The sequence below is a fragment of the Ischnura elegans genome, chromosome 11, assembly GCF_921293095.1.
Source record: "Ischnura elegans chromosome 11, ioIscEleg1.1, whole genome shotgun sequence".
NCBI lineage: Eukaryota > Metazoa > Arthropoda > Insecta > Odonata > Coenagrionidae > Ischnura > Ischnura elegans.
Window position 1 is genome coordinate 8,800,948 of NC_060256.1, and position 23,690 is coordinate 8,824,637.

Genomic DNA, 23,690 nt, shown 5'->3' on the forward strand with positions numbered 1-23,690 from the left:
TATTTCTTCGGGAATTTTATTGTATTGTATTGTATTGTACATATGTACTCTACTTTCAATGAGCTTATCTAGTTGTGATCATATGCTTTTGAAAGTTTAATACTAGCATTCTGAGTCAACTAGATATGTAGTTTGACCATTTATAATGATTAAATTGGTTTGAGATGCTATGAAATTGTTTATTTTTGTAATTCAATAGGTTCATTGTGAGCAGATCATAAGTGGGGGACTGGCCGCAATCGTGAGCGATTCCTCTTGTCTGGAGGGTGAGGCTGGTGAGCAGCCACCCACATCAGAGCCATGCAATCAGGAGATTGTGTGCCCTGTCTGGTATATTGGCCGATGGAAACCGGTTGGTACTCATTTGTCTATTTTGCAAAATGCACTAAGATCAAATTAGAACTTACAAACATATTCAGAAAAGGGAACAGTTCTTTTATTTTTACACTCTTTGGATTTTTCGCATGATGAGACGATGATATGTACAATTCAAAACTTTGATGAGTTTTGGTATTATCTATCAGCTTTTCTTAATAGGCATTGGGTGGTTAAGAATTTATCTTTGAACTGCCACTTTTAACATTTCATTCAGTCTCATTGATTAAAGGTAATACGAGGGACATTTTTTTTTCAACCTCAAATGGGTCATGAACAGAAGACGAAGTCAATGATTAAAATTATTTCATTGCTAAATGTTGAGCACACTTTTGGTATCCTTTGACATAATCGCCTCAGCAATTGAGGTATTGGTCGTGCCTGTGGACAAGTTTTACCATACCCTATTCAGGAGATGTTACCGCCAGTGACCTCCAACGAATTTTGCCTTAGTTCTGAAGCTCAAAGCCTGTTTGAAAATCCTTCCCCCTTGCCACTTCTTCACTTCAGTGTTAAGATGGAAGTCACACAGCACCATGCCGACATTGCACAGTGGGTGATCGAAAATATCCCATTAAAATTGCTCAAGGAGCAGTTGGGCTGCATCAGCGCTGAGATGACGGCCGTTGTCATGGATCAGAACACTTCTAGAAGTCGGCATGTCTCCTCTTTTGTTTTGTATGGGAATGGGTGTAATTGTTTCACACTCTAGCAACATTGCATTAAAGAAAAATTCTCTTCTATCAGCATAAAAGTCAAGACATGTCAATGCCGAAGCCATTCGGCGAGTTTTCTGGCTGTCGCTCTGCAGTGCACACGTGAAAGGAGAATCGATTAAGGCAGTGTGGTTAATGAGATTGCTGCTAACCTTCAACTAAAAACTTAAGATCAGAAATGACTTGAGCATGTGGTGCGGAGGACGCACAATTCCCCTACCCGCACAATGCCCACCTGTCGCTTGTATGGTGTTTCTGCTGAGCTATCAGAGGTTAAAAAGAAAAATGTCCCTCGCATATGCCTTACTACCTTGATGAGGGCCTCATGTATGCATTGTTGTGGAAACTCCTAACTGGCGTGAAAACTATATGTAATATCCATATTCCATATCACCCAAGCTTACCTTTACCCCTGCAAATTTACCGGTGTGCAAATGTGGTGAAAACTGTGTACTACTGTGTTACAGTACACAGTTTGTGCACAGAAATTTTTGCTAGCATCTCTGTGCAGTCTTGATAACTGAAAACTTTTGATGAGTCATATTGATAAAATTTCGGGGTATTAGTCTAAGATTTCCATAGCTATTAATTATTTTTTTCTTTCAAAACAGTGTGATCGACTATGCGGGGAAGGCAAGAAGAGGAGGGCAGTGCTGTGCTATCGGAAAATCTTTGATGAAAGCACAGGAAAAGACCTGATTGAATTGCTAAGTGATGACTCTTGTCCGGGTGAAAAGCCAGAGGAGACAGAGCCCTGCATGCGTAAGCCATGTGAGGGCGTTGACTGGATTGTTTCTGAGTGGTCAGGGGTATGAGTCACCATATTTATGCACTTAAACATGAAGTATTACATGAGATCAATAATTACATGGTATTTCCCCCAGCCAGTGGGAAATAGAAGAAAGATGACTTCACAGTTCAAGCATAATTTGATGATAATTTTAGCAAGATTTGGAATAAATAATGATTGCTTTAATTTTCTTCAATAAAAGTAACATGAGGCAATAGATTCATTGTTGTCCAATTAGTTTGAACACTTCATAATTTAAATTCAAATATGTCGCAGCTTTTCAGATTGGATGTTCTGGTTCAGGGTTGAAAGAACTGAGAAGAAATCATTTTTGAGTGTATGAAATTCAAGAAATTACTTTACTTGTGACTTTGAAAGCCAGTTATTTTATTGGTATAGAACATTAATAGGACTTTTAAATTCATTTTTAACAATAACCATTGTCCATTATTTTGAGTGAGGTTAATTGTGAAAAGAAAGTATGCATGTATTTCCATGAAGAAATTTTTTCAAATAGATTTACATAATTCAACCTAGCATCTAAAATATGCTACTACATACTAGGTACTTCCATTGAAATCAGCTTGACTTAGTTGTCTTTATCTGACTCTTTCTGAGTACAGGATGACTTTGGCCAACTACAAAAATCACTGTTTATACTTTCACTGACAAGAAACTGATATCAATTGATGTCATCTAACTTGAAAATTTCTACATGGGTCCTTTTGGTGAAGTAATCAATTTCAAATAATTTTTGCTGATAAAATTAAGGTACATACTCATAGAAAGAAAAAATTTTGATTTCATAGCTAGTGTGAAATGGTCTTCGCATACTTAATAATTCTTCGTTATTTGGTAAACATGTACTATAATATATTCCATATTAATTTTATTCTGCAGTGTGAAAACAAGTGTGGACTTGCCAAGGAAACAAGGGAAGCACATTGCTCCACTGTCAAGGGAAAAATATATCCCCCAGAACGCTGCCATCTTTATAGGCGTCCCATTCTGGAAAGGGAGTGTAAAGCTCTTGCACCCTGTGAATACAATTGGTATGCTTTGCAATGGAGTGAGGTGAGTACAAAGTTTAGCAATGGCATCTTGCATACAAACATTGAAACTACGTACAGTACACTCCAGATTATCTGGGCTAATGATGGGGAGGGAAAGCACAAATAATCGGAACACACGGATAACCCAAACTTTCACTCTAGTGTCTTATAATGTTCATAATTTACGTAAAACAAACAATATATTTTTTTATGATGTTATTCTGTTATTTTAGAGTGCTTCCTGGACTCACTAAGAGCTTTCTTTGCCTGTTTGCGATCTTTTTAGGGGCGATAGCATGGTTGTACTCATATTATTAATGCTCCATGTAAGGCCTGGTTACGAAAACCACACATCCGTGCTTTGTATCACGGATAAAGAAAAGTGGTTTGCACAAATGCTTCAAAATCGCTGATCGACGTCAGAAACTACACTGTCAGGCACCACGCCACGTAGTTGCGTCTTGCTCAAGTTGACCGGATTGCAACTGCTGCGGGACGTGTTTCTGTGATCTCGGAGCGCGGTCACGCATTACGAAGCTTGGAAAACAGAAGCACGGAACTCCCGAGAATGCAGCTAGCGCACGATCGCTTCCGCTTTTACAAATGGATTTCTAACGGAAATAATAAGCCCGGTGTATCCGTGGCATTTATGCAGCAATTCCAATGATTTTGCATCCAATTTTTTTTAAAATAAAGATCGCGGAAAACTATGTATATGTGCACTCCAATTAGTCCCTTGAACGTGCACAAAAAGTCTTCTGATGGGAAGTGCGTTCTCATAGAATGAAAATTTGCTTAGAGCACCGTAAAATTGCCACTTTTCCCATAATTTGGTCCTCAAAATATGGAGTACCCAGTTTTAATAATTGTCATAATTGAAGTTCAAAAACTCATCAGAAATGAGGATCAAAGCTCAACCTCAGAAATCAGATTCAGGATTCAAACGTGGCACAACTGGTAAATAGTGTGAATATGGAAGATTTGTTCAGGTTCAAATCTCGGCCCAGGCAAATGATTTTTCTTCTTGGGAATTGTTGCTAGTGCACTTGTCGTGACCCCATACAGGCTGATCTGCAATCAGGGATGCCAACTTACGAAAAATATTGGGGGGCCCAAACCGGGGATCTTGTCCTGGGAAATTTTATAAGTAGTGAGTTTTAAGTTTTTTAAGAATTTTAGAAGAGTCATATGATCAACATTAGAACCCTGATAACTCGAATCTCAATATCTAGACACTTCGGAAAATCGACAAGCCTGGCACATTTTTTTCTCACACACATAACTAATTTTTGAGGGGGCTCAGGCCCCCTCACGCCCCATGGAGTTGGCGCCACTGTCTGCAATTAATTCCTTGAATAATACTGGTTGTTCCAGGTGAACTTCACTTGTGGTGGAACCATTATCCATCATGAATGAATGAGATTTTCATAGAAAAACTTTATTCACTGCACTGCGCGGCAAATTTCAATACTTTCACATGACTTTCAAGTGCCCTCCTTGACTAATGCTGTGATTAAAAGAAAAAAAATCATTATTCACTGAATATGCATTTTAAACAGCACAGATTAAAAAATTGTACATTATTAAGGCATGTTGATTTCATTCTAAGCATGCATCCAACACTACATAGCCTTTATTTCATATTTTTTTAAGTGCTCAGCTGCTTGTGGGAAAGGAATCAAGACCAGGACTGTATTTTGTGGAGTGCTACAAGACTTCACAATTACTAAAGTTGAAGATGAAAAATGTGATCCAGATAAGAAGTATGCTGATGAAGAGGAATGTATTGGCAAGGAAGGACCAGAGTGTAAGGGGCAGTGGTTTGCAGGGCCCTGGAGTAAAGTAAGTACACACATTATGAGCCTCAACTTTCATCACCATCTGTGTACTGTGGATTAAAAATTGCCACCATCTCTTAATTTTATATCTGTTTTTGAAATTCAACAAAATATTTGTGGTTTTCAAAATGTTCAGCATGGCAATTTCTGTTTGATTGAGAATTACTAAAGTGGACCTTTGCTTTACGATAATTATCTGTTTTGCGGGATTGATCTAAAAAAAATTCAATTTTCTTTTGAATCTGCTTTATTTCCAAATGTTGAATCAGTTAAAAGAGCGTCAGAATTAGTAAATGTTGATTTGTTTAAAATGTCATTCATTGAAAAATAAGGCATGGAAATTCATGAATATGGTGAAAATGGAAGAAGGAGATGATGACATATTGTGGAAATGGAAGCAAAATAAACTAAATTTGTAATGTTAAAATCGTTTAGCAAAATCAGCTCAGGTCATATGCCACATCCATCTAATATTGAACTCGTAATAAAGCAGAGTTCTACTGCATCTAAAATTATTCCTCTATATTTCACTCTTGTGGAAAAAGAAAAAGTTTGTTTTCTGCTCATTAAAATTTCACATGCATTAACTTCAACAGTTTTCCTATTGCACATGGCTTCATTCTCCTATATGCCATACATGTTTGTATTATTAATGTGATTATTTGGTTGGTTTTCAGTGCTCAAAGGAGTGCGGTGGTGGCTCCATGACCAGAGCAGTACTGTGCTTATCTGAGAACCAAGTAGTTGACGTTAAGCAATGTGATGAAAATAAATTTATATTTTCCTCAGAACCCTGTAATAATCAGCCTTGTGGAAAAGGTTAGTTCATTTTAATATAATTTTGATGATTTTACTGCATATCAGAATGAATCTCATCCATCAGGTTAATGGCCAGAAATTTAATTGATGCCAGCCAAATTGTTTGTCCTTCTGCCTTTCATTAGCATGAGTATTTGGTACCATACGCTGAAATAACATCCACAGGCATCAGTATTATTTTGTTTCTGTCTTAACATAAAATATATCTATAAGTGCCTGGTAAAAAGTAAATTTTGTTATTTTTCAAACACAAAGAGACTAACTGTGCTATCATTTAGATCACTTTTCAATTCTCTATCTACTACTTATCTCTCACTGTACACACAGCACTAATTTAACCGGTGGTACATATTGCAAATTTATTATTTTCTTCGTAGCACAAATCTGCATTTGACCTAATCTCTCAAGGTTACAAAGGATATTCTCTTTTAATGGAAGGACCAATGAATAATGAAGAATAACTTTCATAAGAATTCAAATTATGTTGTGTATTTTTATATACATAAATGTGTGCACAGTTGATATCAAGTGTATGGAAATCTAGTATATTTTCAGGCTTCTTGTTCAAAAATCCTGCTCTTTTCCTTCAAATTTCCTGCTTTTGAATATTTTTATCTGCTCACCCTAGCGTTAGTGTTAAATTGGTTGCGAAGGCAGGGATATGAAAGATGATGTTGGAAGGAATGAGCAATGACCTCTGCAATCATTTCAGATGAGATAGTGCCCGTGGAGCCGACGGCTGTGATTGAGGAGGAGGAGGGGGAGGAGGAGTGCGAGGAGGAGGATGAGACCGATGAGACCATTGTCATACCAACCGGAACGGTGAGCATGCCGCGATCACTTAACTCCAGATTTTCAGCTTGATCCAAGTTTGAGAAACAATGCCATATAGACAATTGGGTGGTTTCCTATTATTTCTTTATTGCCTTAATCGAAAGATTATTACTCCTGGAGTACACATTTCACACTTTTAGAATTTTAAATGATGATATCTATTTTTTGTGATTAAATGAAAAGTGAACATTTTCAACAACCTATACCTACGTGAATTAACTGTGCAAAAGGTCATAATTGTTTGGATTGATTGCTCACCATATTAAAGTGCATGGACAAGTTATGATTAAAAAATTTAAAACTGAAAATTATGCTCTGTAACCCTAAGTTAACTGAATATAAGTGCAAACAACACTCTCCATGTCTCTGAGGCCTACTAAGAAGTACACAACATTTATAAAAAATCACTCCAAATCACATGAAGGTTAGCATTGGGTTGTATACTCAGCAGATGTCAGGGGTCCTAAAATTTGTGTTTTGGGGAATATTTGCATTTTTGAAATTTTAATATGTTCCTTCAAGTAAATTGTACGTAGTACCTAATTCTACTACAGTTACTATGTTTTCAACAATGCAACTTGAAATTACTACTCGGAAAGCGATAATAATTTTTTTTAATGCATATTCATTAATATTTCAGTCACCTGTTGCTACACCTCATCCCACAGCGGAGGCAACAATCTCAACTATCACTGAAGCTACAGAAATTCTCACCACTGGCACGACAGGATCAGATGGAACAGTGACAGAAGGCAGTACAACCACTCAAGGAACGACAACAGAAGGAACCACGGTCACAACAACAACTGGTCCCACCGAGACGACCACGACTGAAACATCGATGACTGAAACAACGTCAGTGCCAACCACAATGACCACCACAACTGAGAGTGAGGCTACTTCAGATGTGACCACAACCCCTGAATCCACCGTCACATCGACAGTGGAGAGCAGTGCAACGGAAACAACAATGAGCGAAACCCCTGGCACCACCGAGGCCACCACATCTGGCACGACCGACTCCACAGACACTACGGTTACCCCAGCCACGGAAACCACACCAACCGAGGCAACAGAAACCACACCGACTGAATCAACAGACACGACAACAGAAGTAACGGGAACCGAGACCACAGACACTACCCAAACAGAAACGACTCCAACAGAAACGACTGGAACCACAGAAACAGAAACCACTGTCACCGATGCAACCACAGAATCTCTTTCCACTGAAACTACGGATTCAAGTGAGTCTACAAGCACTTCATCCGAAGAGACCACAACTGAGCAGTCTACAACAATGAAGACGACCACATCCGCTGAATCAATGAGTGAAGAAGAGGGCTCTGCGGAGTCTCCGCTACCGAGTGAACTTGTTTACATTCCACCGCAAGAGGCATCCGAAGATGGTTCCGGCTATGATGATGATTATTCGAGCAGTCCTTTCCTCAGCAGTTTATCATGGGCACAGAGTGATGAGCCGGCATCTCCAGACGACAGACACACGCTCAGCACAGCAGATTCCTCACCGACGGACGAGGAGCTTACCAAGTCAACAGCGGATTTCAAATCCACCTCAGATCTTACTACAGGGGTCAGTGATTTGTCTTCATTGGATGACCTTCTGACCAAGAGTACACCAGACTTCACAGACTTGACTGGTAAGTCAGGATAATACAAGTACATGTGTAAAGCCAATAGTCTAGGTGAAGTCTTTTCAGGATTTCCGTTTAATAATAATTCAGCACCAATGTTTCTGTGGAAGACAATTCTCAGTCTTCTGCATGAGTGCAATGTTGATGCTGTATAAGTATTAAACCCAAAAGAAATTCTTAGAAGAATTCATGAGAATAATTCTTTTTCAGGAAAGATTTAAACCATAATAAAAGCAATTATGTACCATTTTGCGAATGAAGAAATTTTATAGCAAATTAAACCTCGTTAAGTATTATTTCAAAAATTCAAATTAAAAGTGAAGGATCCCATTCAAGTTTTGAATAGGAATGACTTCATATCCAGGCTGTTCCCTTTTTCAAACCCAATTTAAATTAAAAGGAAGTACATACGCATTTTTCATACAATGGTGGAGAAAATATACATTCTTAACATTTGCTAAGGGGACTGAATATCAGGGGAGGGATATTTTCTCAATATTGTCTTTTAAAAATTGGTTCACAGTTGAAGAGAGGAGGTATAATGTTATGATTCAAAGATAATTCTTGCCATTTCAAAAATTAGCATCTTTTGGAGTGCAAACTTTCCAATTTGCAGGCAAATCATAATTAGGTATTGTCTTTTTTTTATTATTATAGTGAAGCAAGTGATTAATAACGTCATGTAACATGCTTCAAAATATAGTCAGATACTTGAATAAGATAATGAATAATACATATACCCAACCTTGCATGAAATGGTTAAGTTTATCCTTCTGGCTTACAATTTAATATTTTACCTACAAATAAAGTGAGTTGTCACAGCTCTATTGTAGCATCTTTGAAGGTTTCTGAAGTGCTTAGGATGCGCATGCACTAGATTACCTTGGATAACACATATGCATGTATGTATTGCTTATCAAACAATCAATCTGGGGTGGCCTGGTCAGGTTGACTGATCAACAATCATTGAGGGCCCCTGAGTTTAGGGGCCTTCCACAACGTTTGCATCTATTGTGAATCGTGTGTGAAAAGTAATATTAAAAATTTCACATTACTTTAACCAAAACTATTTTTTGCTGTTACATATAAAATTCTACGTTTTCATTAGCTGCCTTATTTATAACATACTCATTGTAAAAATATGACATATATATAGAAATATATAAAAAATAAAAGTGTCAGAAGATAAAAAAATTCCTGATGCTTTTTTGAAAGGGTTATTCAAAAAGTTTATCTTAGAGATTTTTTTAAATATTTCAGTGCAGTTTCAATGAGCAAATTATATTAAATATATAAAAACCAGAACCACACTACCTTATTACATTTTATATGCTGTGAAATTCTCAGTTTTCATAGCATTTTTTATGAAATTGCTATTTTTTATGAACCTTTATCTAGTTTTTAAGATTCATCAAAAACCCAGCCAAGAAACGCAATCACCCTCGACCGCCCCTGAAATCAATATATACATACATACATACGTAAGTTTTTTCATTATTTCTCTTCAGCCTTAACATATTTAAATACATAGAGTACAGGCCATCTCATAGGGAAGGGTCACATTTGCGTAATTGGCAAAACTCAGGTCTGGAGAGGGCGTTTACCCATGTTTCAGAGGTCTGGGTGTACATATGTATCTACTGGGGTGCAGACACTAAGTACATGCTTGGTGTCTGCACCCCAGTGCTTGCTTTGTCCTGAGGCCCTGTTCAATTCTCTGACACCCCTGCTTATTATATATGGCCTAAATTTTATCATGAGGCTTTAAACACTATTTTTTTTCCAATAGCTAAATAATTATTATTCTTCTTCTCTGTATTGTGTCATGTAACCACACCAGGTAGCACGTCATTCTCTGAGGCGACAGATTTTACTGCAGTGGTAACCAATGGAAAGAAACCGAGGAAGTGTAAGAGGAAGAAGAAGCCATCAAGAGGAGTTGATGCCGTCAAATCATGCAAAGAGAGTGAATTTGGTTGCTGCAATGATGGAATTACTGCTGCCAAAGGGCCGTTTGGAAAAGGTGAGAATAAATATGTATTTCTCAGGTAGAATACATATGTATCAGCTCTTGGTTAGGCTTATTAGTTGATATTCCTTTGTTTTAAGAAAAAGAATAGCCTCTGGTTCTGTATTAGGTGGCAATGCCCACCAGGGGCGCAGCTAAGAATTAAGGCAGGGGGGGTTTAGGTGCAACTAATACCTGGGTGTGTGGGGGTATGGAATACCCACCAGGATAAGCGGTGGGTGCGGGTGTAATATATATTAATCAATTGCAGAATTTTTAAAAGTAAATGGTTGAAAATGGTGAGTTTTATGGCTTTCTGAGGGATATTTTATTACTAACCTTACTCTATTCCATTAGTAATATCAATCCAATTAAGTAAAATGGATTAAACTTAAAAATTTCTCTGAGCTCAGGGGGGGTTTTATCCCCCAAAACCTCCCCTTGCTGCGCTTCTGATACCCACAATTATCATTGAGTATCCAATTACATATTTTTTGCTTTTCCTCTAAAATAATTTAACATGTAGACCTAAATTTGTCCATAAGCATGCAGATGAAGACTGCCTGGATGAAGGTTTCTGTGAAGCAGAGTGAGAAGGTTTCTGTGAAGCCAATTAGCATTTCCCCCATGTCAATTCACATTTCAAGTGACTGCTTCATTTGCATTTCCACAGGTGTCTTCAGGTAAAAAGAAACTGTGCTGACAGATATTAATCAACACTGAGGAAGTATAGTCCCTGCAGAAATTGTTACTCTGGACATCCCAATAGGGTGGTTTCCTAATATTTTTTATTGCTTAAATCTAAAGATTATTACTCCTGGAGTACATATATAACATTTTTAGATTTTTAAATGACGATATCTATTTTTAGTAGAGATGTGCGAATAGTATCCGCGAATACTCGAATACCTCGAATATTAGAAAGTATTCGATATTCGAGGTTTCGAATAGTTATGCGAAAAGTACCGCCTCGAATACCTCGAATACTTTGAATTACGCGTCATACACTGTCGCACGCACGTCGTTGGTAGTTGACTCGGAAAAATGTAGAGAACTGTAGTCATTTAGTGCTCGCAGCGCCGTTTAACGCAAGTTGACGAATTACATCAAATTCGTGGATTTTAGCGGTGAAAAGAGTTCGACGAGGGGAACCGAAAATGGTCGGGTGAAAAAATCCGAAAATCCCCGATTCCCCCCACCAGGAGAACCTCAGTGCCGTGGGATAGCAACCTTAGGGCATTTCCCACGATCCGCTATCCCCCTCCATTCAGCACTCGCCTCACCCACTCTGACGCTTTCCTCTTCTCCGAAATCAAACAAAAGGTCCCAGCTCGCGCAGGGATCGCATTACGAAGACCCCTGCTTCGAAAAAAATATCGAGTTACGAGAACAATAAAAACGTGTTTCACGCCCTCCCCCCTTTTCTCACCCACTGACCTTTTTCTGGCTACCTGCTTCGAAGTTCCCCATTTCTGGAGGTCGACTGCTGTGTGAGTACCGTGGGATACTTACATTAGCGCATTTCCCAAGATCCGGTATCCCTCTCCATTCAGCACTAGCCCCCCCCCCTCTGAGGCTTTCCTCTTCTTCGAAATAAAAAAAATGTCACAGCTCGCGCCGGGATCATATTACGAAGACCTTAGCTTCGAAAAAATACCAAGTTACCCGAGAACAATAGAAACGCGTTTCGGGCCCTCCCTTTTCTCCCCCACTGACCTTTTTTTTCCTACCAGCTTCCAAGTTCCCCATTTCTGTGGAGGTCAACCGCTGCATGAGTCATCTATTAGCACAAAAGGTGTCTAAGAATGACTTTCGTCAATTGATGTTACACCTTTATTGAATTGAAATATTAGTAATGTGCGCGTAATTTCAAAAAGAATAAGACCGAACACGACGTATTTTTGAGTTTATTTAAGCATTTTACGCAAAGAAATAAATGTCAAAATACGACGGAGACTTAGCATTCTGGCGAAACTCGATATGAGCAGCAGAGCTTCTCGGAAGTTGATGCGGTATTTTTTTCCGAAAGCATATATCAAGTTACAATTAATGAGTGGTGCTATAAATCTTTATTGTTACAGTCCCAGACAAAGGGATATTTTCTCAGAATATTTGGTTTCTCCCTGATAGCAATTCCAATTCATCTTCTTATCTCGTGAGAACTCCCAAAGATGGACTGAAAATAATTGAAGAAAATCCGGTGGAATAGAGCTTGTATTTTGCAAAATGCCTCAGATTGTCAGCTAGCACTTGGCAGCAGAAGTGGGGGTAAAGCGATGTTAGTTGAATTAATGATATGCCCAATTGTTTCCATAAAATTAAAATATTCATTAATCAGCTAAATTCCTGTTCGAATCATTTAAAGGAAATCAAAATTACTCCCCAAAATCTTGTGTTGCCTGCTGCATAGGCAACCGAGTCAAACATTCCAGCATTCATCATTTAGTATTCGAGGTATTCGAATATTCGAGCAATGATTTAATATTCGAATTCGATATTCGAATTCGAGAAATCTGCTATTCGACCCATCTCTAATTTTTAGCGATTAAATGAAAAGTGAAAATTTTCAAGCGTGCGAAAACACGACGGCCAAGCATGAATGCTGGGAAAATGCCGTGTGACATCATTCTGGTTCCTGCTGCCGCAAATTTGACGTGACCTTGGGGCGAGGATGTGTGCACTGCTGAGATGCAGGCTGCTAGCAGGTAGTGCTTGGCTTAAATAAGGATTATTAATACCTTATCAAACGAAGGAAACTTTCCGACCATAGGCAGTTTTAATAGGTGATAATTAAGACATGTTTCCCTGAGCTCTGTGCCTCATGCATGCATTGGTAATCTCAGATGATGTAAAACTCCTATCTACTCGTATAGAAACTAGGTCCCTGTGACGTCACGTGGAGTGGAATCGCATGGGCGCCAATCTGGCCTTTTTCAAATGCAGTTAAAATTGACCATCAACATTCGTCTAGACTGGGATTTCTAAAACCAAATAATTTGTATATTATGAATACACTAATGATGGATAATGAATCGCAATAAATGCCTTTTGTTTTCTTTGCTGAAGGAAACTACCCTATTCATAAAATGAGTTTTCATGTGTCTTCTAAAAATACTACATGCCACTTCACATTGTCTGACTATTAATTGTGTCTAGTCTGCATCGTTTTTTGAAAAAAAAATTGGAGTTTCAGAGTGCTTAAAAGTTCTAATTAGGTGGAATGTAGACTGCAAATGCTGTGTGTGTAAATGGTATCTCTGTTTCAGAGGAGAGTAATTTTGAGGGATGTAAAAAAGGAGGATAGTTGCTCTCCCGGTTTTGACAGTCATGGAATCATTGGATGGCAATGAAAAATATGATTTTCATTATAATTTTTGGAGAACCCACTGAGTTTCTGTATTTTCAGTATGGGTCAGTTCTCCCATTATGCTTTACATAGTTTATATTTTGGGATAAATTAGTATGCACTGTTAGAAAAGGATCACAGGGCCTAAAAATACTTATAGCTTTAAATTGCATCCTACTTCTTAAAAATATATTTTAACAGTAGGGATCCGAGAATCATATGTGTATGCATATTTTGTTTTTACATGTGGTTCTATGGAATTTTTTCTACAGGTTGTCCTCAGCCTAAGACCTGTGATGAAACTGAATTTGGGTGTTGTTTGTCTGATGGTGTTTCTCCGGCTGAGGGTCCGAACGAACTTGGTTGTCCACCCACTAGCTGCAATGAAACTCTCTTTGGATGCTGTCCAGATGGAATCTCTAGTGCAGAAGGGAATGACTTTGAGGGCTGTAAAGAAGATCAAACCATACCTTTTGATTGTCAGCAAGCTGAGTAAGTTTTGATGGGAATTTAAATCATACTACAGTTGAGGACCTCAAATCCGGAAAGCTTGGGACCAAAGGGTTTCTGGATTACTGTTTTTTCTGAATTTCTGGTCTTCAGGGCCTTCCCAAAGATATTTCCCATTTTCAATACCTCCTCTTTGATTTAAAGTAGGATAGGTGAATCCTCCATTTCTCATCAGTCATATAATCAAGGAGAGTGAAGCTGTTTCATCACTCGTATTTTTACATAGCGAAGGGTGTACGTGTGGTCATCTATAACACCTCTACGAAGATGCTTATGTAGCAAAGTAAGTGGTGAGCCATTCTGGATTTCTGGGTTTCTGGGTTTCAGGATTCCGTATTTGAGGTCCTCAACTGTATTTGCTGTGGTGAAAGCCCATTGAATGCTCTCCTTGTCGTGAGTGCATTGTCGATAAACTTTCACTTCCCGATTTCAATACCTGCTCTTCTTTCAAGTGGAATGAATGTGCTATTATATCTCCTATCGCTATTAGTATTGTATATATTGTATGTATATTGTGAAAACATATACATATTTATCTCGATTGCTTCCTTGCTTTACTGCTAACATTGGTAAGTATTACCATATTTGACAGCATATAAGACGCACCCTTATTTAGAAGGCCACACACAAGGAAAAAAAGTTTCAATAGTCTGCGCGACAGCGCAGTACCACAATAACTTAAAATGTGGTTTCTTTTAGTTCCTACGTTTTGTAAAAGCCAAATAAACAATCATTGAATGCAATTACCAAACGTATTTTTATTAAGGAAAATTAACAAATGGCAAGCTATTTTGAACATGATATGTAAGTTTCAATAATGAATAAATGAGTGAACGGCAAGCAATCAAACATAATAAAAAATAAAACAGAAACAATAAAAAACACAGATTCAAGGAAAACATTGCCTATCATGAAATTAGACTTTAACCACTTTCAAAACCATAAAAATCCTTTTCACTATCATCATCATCGAAAACGAGAATATCGTCATCACTTCTGTTTCCGTCATCGCTAGTATGTATCACCTTCTTCGAATAATGCGTCGTCTTCTGTTCCGTCAAGAGCATTACTGATTCCACACTTCTTAAAGGACTTAACAATTATTTCAGCCTTTACGTCCTCCCAAGATCTTTTTACCCACTCGCACACTTGTGAAATAGAGGGCCGCTTCATTCTACCTGAGGGTGTGAGGGCGTGATGTGCCTCTCCTATCCACTTGTTCCATCGTTCTCGCACTTTTTCCTTAAATGGCTTATTCACCGATACATCTAAAGGCTGCAATTGGCTAGTCAGTCCACCAGGAATGACAGCTACCTGGGTTTTTAATTCTATCGCATTATTCTTTATGGTTTCAGTTCTATGGGAGCTAAACTGATCCAAAACCAAAAGAGAGGGTTTTCTTAAGAGTCCACCAGGTCGCCTCGCCCATACCTTCTGTAACCACAGTTTCATTCCAGCTGCGTCCATCCAGCCTTTCAGATGAACATGAACAATTACACCTGTTGGAAGTTTTTCTTATGGATGAGTTTTTCTTTTGAATATGAAAAACGGCGGTAGTTTTGTGCCATCAGCACAACATGTTAGAACTACCGTATACAAGACTATCGGGTTTTTTCATGACCTGTGGTTTTTATGGTTATTGATTTAGACCCTTTAATACTCACAGTCTTGTTGGATGGTACATCAAATGTGAGTGGAATTTCATCCATATTTCCTATTTGACCGAGCTCAAAAGAAGTTTTCTTGCGTGCATTTATTACAAACCTATGAAATGCTAGTATTTTTTCTTCATAATCTGCTGGCATTTTCTGTGCAATAGTTGTTTTTGTGCGCTTTGATAAGCCTTGCCTTTTCATGAACCTGTAGCACCAGCCCTCAGACCCTGAAAAGTTCTGATTCCCATGTTTTTCTGCAAATCCTTTGGCCTCATTGATTATCATTTTGGTTGAAACACTTATTCTTCTCCCAGAATTCTTCTTATCTATCACCCACATTTTTACGGCATTTTCAAGTTCAGGCCAAGATGGAGTTGGGCATCGAAGGCTATGTTTTTATTTTTTAGCAGTCTTCAGTTGATCTTCCTGCAGTCGCCAAGTACGTACATATCATTTTTTCGGTAGGTGGTGGACCAAAATGCCTTGCTGCTGCTCTGTTTCCATGCACTTTGGCGTATTTTAACACTCCTATTTTATACTGAATTGTATAGCTTAATCTCTTGTTTCCTGTAGTCATATTTTCCAGGGCATTTTTTTTAAACAAACAGTTTTAAGCACCGATACTGACACGTGTGTCGGGCGTCATACGTTGAACGAGTAGTACAATGTTGTACTATGTGCTCTTCCCCGCTTCTCCGCACCGAGGGCGGAGCGAGCGCTGCTAGTTTCGTTTACTTTTTGAAGGGAATGTTGCGGTGTCGGAAGGAAACCACCCCAGTTCTCTCTTTTGAGCTATATTATTGTTGGCAAAAATTTAGTTAAACCTGATAAAATAATTATGGTAGATGTAGAAAAAGTTGTGTGTGTCTAGACCTTTATCCAGGCTAAAAATAGCATTCAGTATTGAAAGTTAACCTGTGTCCATCACGTATAAGACGCAGGTAACTTTTTTGAGACCAAATTTAGGAAAAAAAGTGCGTCTTATATGCCGTCAAATACGGTAATTGCCCTTAGACTGTGGTGGAGAGAGGGAGAACTCAGCAATGATGGTACATTGCAGCAGCAAAGCTATGGTCGTGCAAATTAAAAGTTTTTTTTTTGGAATTCCAATGTTCTTTTTCTTTTTCGGAGATGGAAAATCTCTACTGAGTTATCCAGGGTTATAGTTTCTGCTTTAGTTATTTTTTCTTGTCGTTTCCATTTCAAAGGTACCTACAAATGTATCAGTATTATTTAATGCTTTTGTTTCTTGCTGCAACATGCATTTCTTTGCATTAATGGTGCAACCTAGACAGCACACGAAATTTTGGTATCCAGATACCAAGTTGACACTTAAGATGGGTAGATTTGCACTTATTGTGTGATTGAAGGACTTGTGAGGAAAATCCCACTCCAGATGAAAAGTTGACCAGTTTATACATTCATCAAAAGAATGTGCAAGTCATGAATACATTGAGTAAACCTTTGTGTTAGCCCTCCTCATTACTAAAATATGTTGAAAATAACATAGGAGATTTTGTATCCTCTTTGTCACCATAGTATGTATTGCTTATGTGCATGCTTGTATTCTGTTTCCAGGCGGCAAGAGCTAAAGGCATTACTGAGATGTCAAATTTTCATGGTTATGTTCTAAAGATCCAGTTTAGTGGTTACCTTTGGTATTTATTTTGCTAATAGGCTGTTATATTGATACAGTAAACTCTTGATTTTACGAAGTCAGTGGGACCGGAAAATCGGCACTTCGTAAAATCGAGTTTCGTAAATTCAAACCTTTTTCATAAGTCACGAAAAAAATGTTCGCTTTTGTTTCTTCCGCCGTTTTTTGTCTTTAGTGGTCTTATTTAAATGTTTTCGGTGGTTATTCTAGGTATAATTCATAGAAAAGGCTTTTTGTTATCGATTTATGATGTGAAAAATCGTTAAATAATTATACCACCATAAAATTCCCATTTCTTGTTCATACTTCAACATCAACGATCGCTTAAGAAATTCCCGACCAGTTTTGAAAACGTAATCAAATAATGAATTGCTAAGTTTATTATAAGAATTTAATGTTATAAATTTGTGGTTAGGAGCGAATAACAACTATTAAGTTCGCGTAAGATAGATATTTGTTTCCAGCACCCACGGAATGTTAGCGGCAGCCGGCCTAACCGCCATTTATGTCGCCCTCTATCGCTCAGTGACGAGAAAAAAAAAGAAAAAAGAGGGCCTCCACCCGTTTCCTAAATAACCTTCGTAAGTTAATATTTCGAGTTACTCTGTATATTCAATTGAATGTGCTATCTTTTCCATTGGTTATTTTTATTGAGATTCAGTTACGATTCTAAATTTCGTAGGATATGATTATCTTCTGGCGAATATTTGAAGTAAATTCTGTTTGAGCTCTCCGTCCGGATACTGTGCTCCATCATCTTCGCAGACGTTGCTACGAAAGACTTTATTCTTCATCCGGACCATATTCTTCATACCGGGTGTGAAGTGCTATGTTCATATGGTATTTCTCTCTCTTCTTTTATGCCGACAGGAGCAAGGTTCCAACCGGAAAACGACAGGAGAAACATCTTCCATTATCGGAGAAATAAAGAGGGAAACGTTATTATCCGCATTGATTGTTTTTCTACAAGAGATGTTTCATTATTTCTCAACGTGTGTGAAGTATTGGTACACTTGCGTGAATTCCCAAAAATGACACGCAAAAACCTGTACCGTCACCTCATTTAGTTTTCGTGTCCCTTTCTCCTCCGTATTGAAAGTTATGCAAATAATCATTGACGTAGAGAAAAGATTTTCTTAGCTTTAGCACTAAAAATAGTCGCGCAATAATCGTAAATAAATATAGTGAGGAAAGAGCAAAGAAAATAATTTCAATTGTAACGTCAGCAAAGAAGAAGAGAGGGAATTATAAGCGCGGCACCATTTCCCTGATAGTGAAATGTACTTCTTCAGCCTCTCTCCAGTTAATAACTTACCCCCGTTGCAGGTAAAGATGAACCATGCCCTTCTCCACTATCGGGGAACGTTCCCAGTGGGTGGGGTGAATAACAGTGGGATGGGGATTGCCTGAGAAAGAAGTGTGGTCAGCACAAAGGAGTGGTGAACAGTGGTGAAGGGGGCAGGAGAAAGAAGGGTGGGGAAATGGCCTTCAGCTCTGCCTCAGTCTACGTTTGGGGGCCGTATTTTTTGCGACGCACTCGACCTCTGTCACCTTAGGGGGGAGGGAGTGAATGGGAAATGCTGGGGAAGGAGGGGTTTGGGATGCGTAAGATGGGTGTCAGCAAGATCAGCAGAAGGTCGCCGGAGGAAGTAAACAAAGACTTTGGAAAGAAAGATCTCTCGGCATGGGAAAACGGGGAGACGCGCGAGAAGAAAGTTCACGGTTAGAAGAGCGTCTTCATTACGAGTAGACTGAAAAATAAGTTGGTGGTTAATAGAGCCAAATACTTAAGATATTTAAGTTGTTTATTCAGGAAGGCTATTAAATACACGAAAAGATACTACTAAAATATCAATTATTTTTTTCCTTTTTGCCCTTCTCCATCGCCGCTTCCACCATGGTTTCTCACTTGCATAAATGGGAATGAAATTGGGGACCTAACTCGTTAGCCAGATCAATATATCTTAATGTTTTGAGGGCAGCGGGTACTTCTTTTTTATTTGGTGAAATTACTTCACTTTCATCTTCGTCGTCACTGCTATTATGACTAGTCCCGGCCGCTGCTTCTTCCGACGCATGTACCGGCGTCCCATTGTCGCAAGCCCGGAGATCATCGTCAAGGTCAATAATCGTTTGATGTTGCGCGCTGTGCTCTTCCTGCTTTTTCCAAGAATTTTTCAAAATCATCTTTTAAGCCTCTAATCTCCTCCGCGATTTTATCCGCTGCTGCTTCCTGAATGTATAACGTAACGAATCAACCATAGCCGTGATACTGTAGCAGTAGAATTACTAGTAGGCTAGTTGTATCAATTACCAACCTCGAGAACATCCTCATGATGCGCTATCAAAGGGAATCCGGCCGATTTCCAGCAATTTGCGATTGTAGTGGAGGAAATAAAGTACGTCTTTGAACCGTGTTTCTGCGATGAAAAATGACAATTTTACTAACTTGGCCATTTTAGCAAAGTTAACAAAGTCGTTATTCCTCATCGCAGAAACACGGTTCAGAGACGTACTTGAATGCCTGATAGGCAGGAGTGCGATGCAAACAATTATTTTTGATGATGGCATTGATTGATAGATTTTCAAAATGCAGTCAGAGCGGTCACTTTTGGGGAGAAAAGGCCCCATTCTCGGAGGGTCGAAGAGAGGGACCAGCGAGAGTGAGCTCGTCGAGGAAAGGGTCCCGGATTAGGGACCCTTCGTAGTGCTTCGGCGAAAAGTAGTCAAGTAGTCTTCGAAGTACGTTCACAGCAGCCTGCCTTGCGAACGTACCAGGTACGTTCACAGCAGTGCAAAGGGTTAATTAGGAGTGTACGAAATACCCCGCTCGACCTTCCTGACATGTTAAACTACGAAGTATTGTCGATGCGATGTTTACGAATAGGCACGTAAATATCGCATCGACAATTATATCAGTCGCGATATTTTAATTAAGTCCTACTTCCTCTAAATTCCCACCGTGAGGTTTTAGGCGAACCCTTTCTCTCCAAAGTTGCACTATCATTTACGATTTCACTGAACCACAGTTGGAAGCGCTGATTTTTTTAAGCTAGTTACGCCGGCGTAACTAGTTTTTTTGACAAATATTTCGCCATAGTTCGTATAAACGAATGCCTTTTGCTCCTGGGGACCGATCCAAGGTTCGTAAATTCGAAACATTTCGTATAATCGAAACTTCGTATAATCGAATAGCACCATGTATTTACCATAGGCTTTTCGCCGGGACCGCACTATCACTTCGTATAATCGAAAACTTCGTAAAATCCTGCTTCGTATAATCGAGAGTTTACTGTATCATGGTTAATTTTTTAGTTAGGTACTGCTGCTTGAAAGATCACATGAAGGCTCACATGTTTTTTTTATTTTCAAGTCATGGGTGTTGTCCAGATGGACTTACTGCTGCCACAGGACCAAATAATGCTGGATGCTTCTTTTGTGAGGGATCTGGAGAATGTGATAAGTGTGAAGACACCAAGTACGGGTGCTGCTCAGATGGGGTTATGGCTGCAACTGGTCCTGATGGGGCTGGCTGTGAAGACGTGGATGAAGGTGGGTTGGACTCACTTTGCTTGGGGTTCATCTAATTATGTTATCCATCATCTTTAATTAATATTTGCGTGCTTTCATTACGTTTTTTACCACCCATTACAATGGATTTCTTTGTTTTATTCCCATCATTAGGATCTGGTGAATTACCTATCACCACTGAGGCCGATGACTGCCACATATCACCTCATGGTTGCTGCCCTGATGGACAGTCCTTGGCTTCTGGCCCATACTTTGAAGGCTGTGGAGTCATCGATGAAGAAAATTGCACTGCCTCATACTTTGGCTGCTGTCCAGACGGAGAGACCTCTGGTAATTATAACTTGCAGCCTCAACTTACACAGTGGGGTTCTAACATATGTATTGGGTTCTCTTTTTTCTCCAATATTTGACCCCTCATTGACGTCTTCAATTGTCTTTCTGCTCCACCAACCCAATTCCATCGCTCACCTCCATCAAGAGCAAAAATCCCACAGAGGAAAAATATTTTGGATTTGAAACCAAACACCAAAGTTACGTGTTTCAATTAACTGCATTCCTCCTAATGTTTGGGTGAGCACAATTCACACAAAATTAACTAGTCTCACATATTGCTTCCTTCAGCCTCTGGATACAGTATTGATAGTATAACACAGAGTATGATAAACAATGCAGCAAAACATACAGTATGAGAAATCACTCATGTACGGCACAAAGCAGTTCAAGTGGTAGAGCATCTGTTCAGGAAATTAGGGTTCAAATCCCAGGCAAAGGCAAATGAAATTTGCACTCGCAGGTGACTCCATTAAGGTTTACTGTTGGACAGTCTGTGATTATTCCTTGATTAAACCTTCTCCATGCTCACATCTCAAATCCCTCAATTTTCTGCATTCTTTTCATGGTGTCCATGTTTCCCCTCCATCCAAAATTTGCACTGTATGTAGAACTTTGTCACTCAGTTCCTTAATGCAATATGAATCCATTTTGCCAACATTAGTGGCCATTGGAAAATATTCCTCTAGGCAGTGAATTGAAGGACAGAGCAGAGAGAGTCTTTCCTCACAGAGCACTGCAAAAGAGCTCACTTGCTGTTCCAAGGGTTGGAGGCCGGAATCCCAAATGGATTTTTTTGAACCCATGGAGCATTATATGAAGAGATTAGCTCTTCGGATTATCAGGAGCACGTACACATTCAGGATTGTCAAATAAGCCAAAAAAATAAATGAAATATTACGTATAACATATCTGAGCATGCAATTTTATTCATTTTATCTCAGCTTTAATGATTCTTCAGTTTTGTAATTATTTTGTTTTCACATCACTCCCAAAGTGCTTTGATGCAAAGGCTCACTTTCATTGGCAAATTTGGTGCTAATTCTTTGCTGAGCCATTTGCATGTGAATACTTATGTATCTCACATTCAGCTAAGGTGAGACAGTGTCATTCTTTGTGCCTTAATGGTGATGTCTGGGGTGAAAGAAAGTTTTATGAGAGATGTGAACAAGAGACTCTTTAATTAGGAGCCAAATGCTCCACCCTTATACACCACCATATAAATTAAATAAAAGTCCATTAAAATTTCAACAATGACCCTCACACGCTAACTTAGTTTTCTTGTAATCTTTGCCTAGGAGGCAAACCAGGGACTCTGGAGCATAGAGCCACATCTCTACCCACTGGGTCTGCAATTACAATAACTTACTAGTATTTATGCTGTAATCAATCCACCAATTTTTTTTCCTTTTTGAAAGCTCTTGGGCCTGAAGAATATGGCTGTGCTGCACCATGTAAAAATGAAAAGTATGGCTGCTGTGATGATGGGCTCACTCCAGCCCATGGACCAAACTTTGAGGGATGCTGTCTAAACACGGAGCATGGTTGCTGTCCAGATAATATCCTGGCTGCTCAAGGACCAAATCTTGAAGGTATGATACTTAAGTTTTGCTTTAAGAGGCCTTATTGGTTGAAACCTATAAAAATGTATAGCCACAATCAGTGAAATTTGAAATAAAAAATGTGCGCTGAATCAGTTCAGATCATAAGTCTAACCCTTTATAGAGAAATGGCCTACTGAATATTCATACCAAAATGAGAAAGTGAAATAAATATACTATGTATTTTTAAAAAATGAAAAAGAAAAACAATCAAATTGGCATCTGGCTAATTATACCTTGCAAAAGTAATCAATATTTTTACCTGGTAAATTATTTAAAATAATAAAAAAACATAAAATATGAGTTTGAGGCAAATAAGTTAGTGCTTTATTCTCTTCCTCCTGGTATGTGGCCATGAAAGTGACTGTGAGAGGTTTGTAAGAAATACAAAAACATTAAAAAAGTAGGTATTGCTGAAGTTTGTCATAATGCTCTCTTGTACACTGCCAATGATTGCTTTTAATTCTCTGAAAGCTTTTTGACTGGACTCAAAATATTTTTCGATTGTAGGTTGTGGCTGTCAGTACAGCACTTATGGCTGTTGCCCTGACAATGAAACAGCTGCACGAGGTCCAAACAAGGAGGGATGTGGTTGCCAGCATACAGCTCACGGATGTTGTCCTGATCAGTACACTCCTGCCAGTGGGCCCAACTTCAGCGGGTGTCCATGCCACACTTATCAGTTTGGTTGCTGTCCAGATGGTGCTACAATTGCTAGAGGCCCTCACAGGCAAGGTATAACCTTAGCTCCTTAGGCTTAGTGATACTGTCTCAACTGGGAAATATGTACTTTGATATCATAAGAGGGGATTGAATGCAAGAATTTAAAAAATCATAATTTCAAAGCGAATGAGAAGATTGTGGAAGGTTACACGGGATTTCCACCGGGTCAGGTTCTCCAACTCCATCTCGGCTGACGTTTCGATGGGTGAGTTGTCCATCGTCTTCAGGGCATGAAAGAGAAGAGATATTT

At 38.8% G+C, this 23,690-nt stretch overlaps 1 protein-coding gene across 1 annotated transcript in view; it reads left to right on the plus strand.

Moving 5' to 3' along the window:
- The window catches only part of LOC124168519 (papilin), a 452,639-nt gene that overhangs the window by 386,788 nt on the left and 42,161 nt on the right, over positions 1–23,690 (plus strand). Inside the window, 13 exon segments of the mRNA XM_046546846.1 lie at positions 200–352; positions 1,703–1,900; positions 2,782–2,955; positions 4,587–4,775; positions 5,449–5,590; positions 6,303–6,412; positions 7,065–8,085; positions 9,920–10,102; positions 13,706–13,925; positions 20,629–20,807; positions 20,940–21,116; positions 22,535–22,708; positions 23,228–23,452. Of these exon segments, the coding sequence (XP_046402802.1) occupies positions 200–352; positions 1,703–1,900; positions 2,782–2,955; positions 4,587–4,775; positions 5,449–5,590; positions 6,303–6,412; positions 7,065–8,085; positions 9,920–10,102; positions 13,706–13,925; positions 20,629–20,807; positions 20,940–21,116; positions 22,535–22,708; positions 23,228–23,452 (3,145 nt within the window).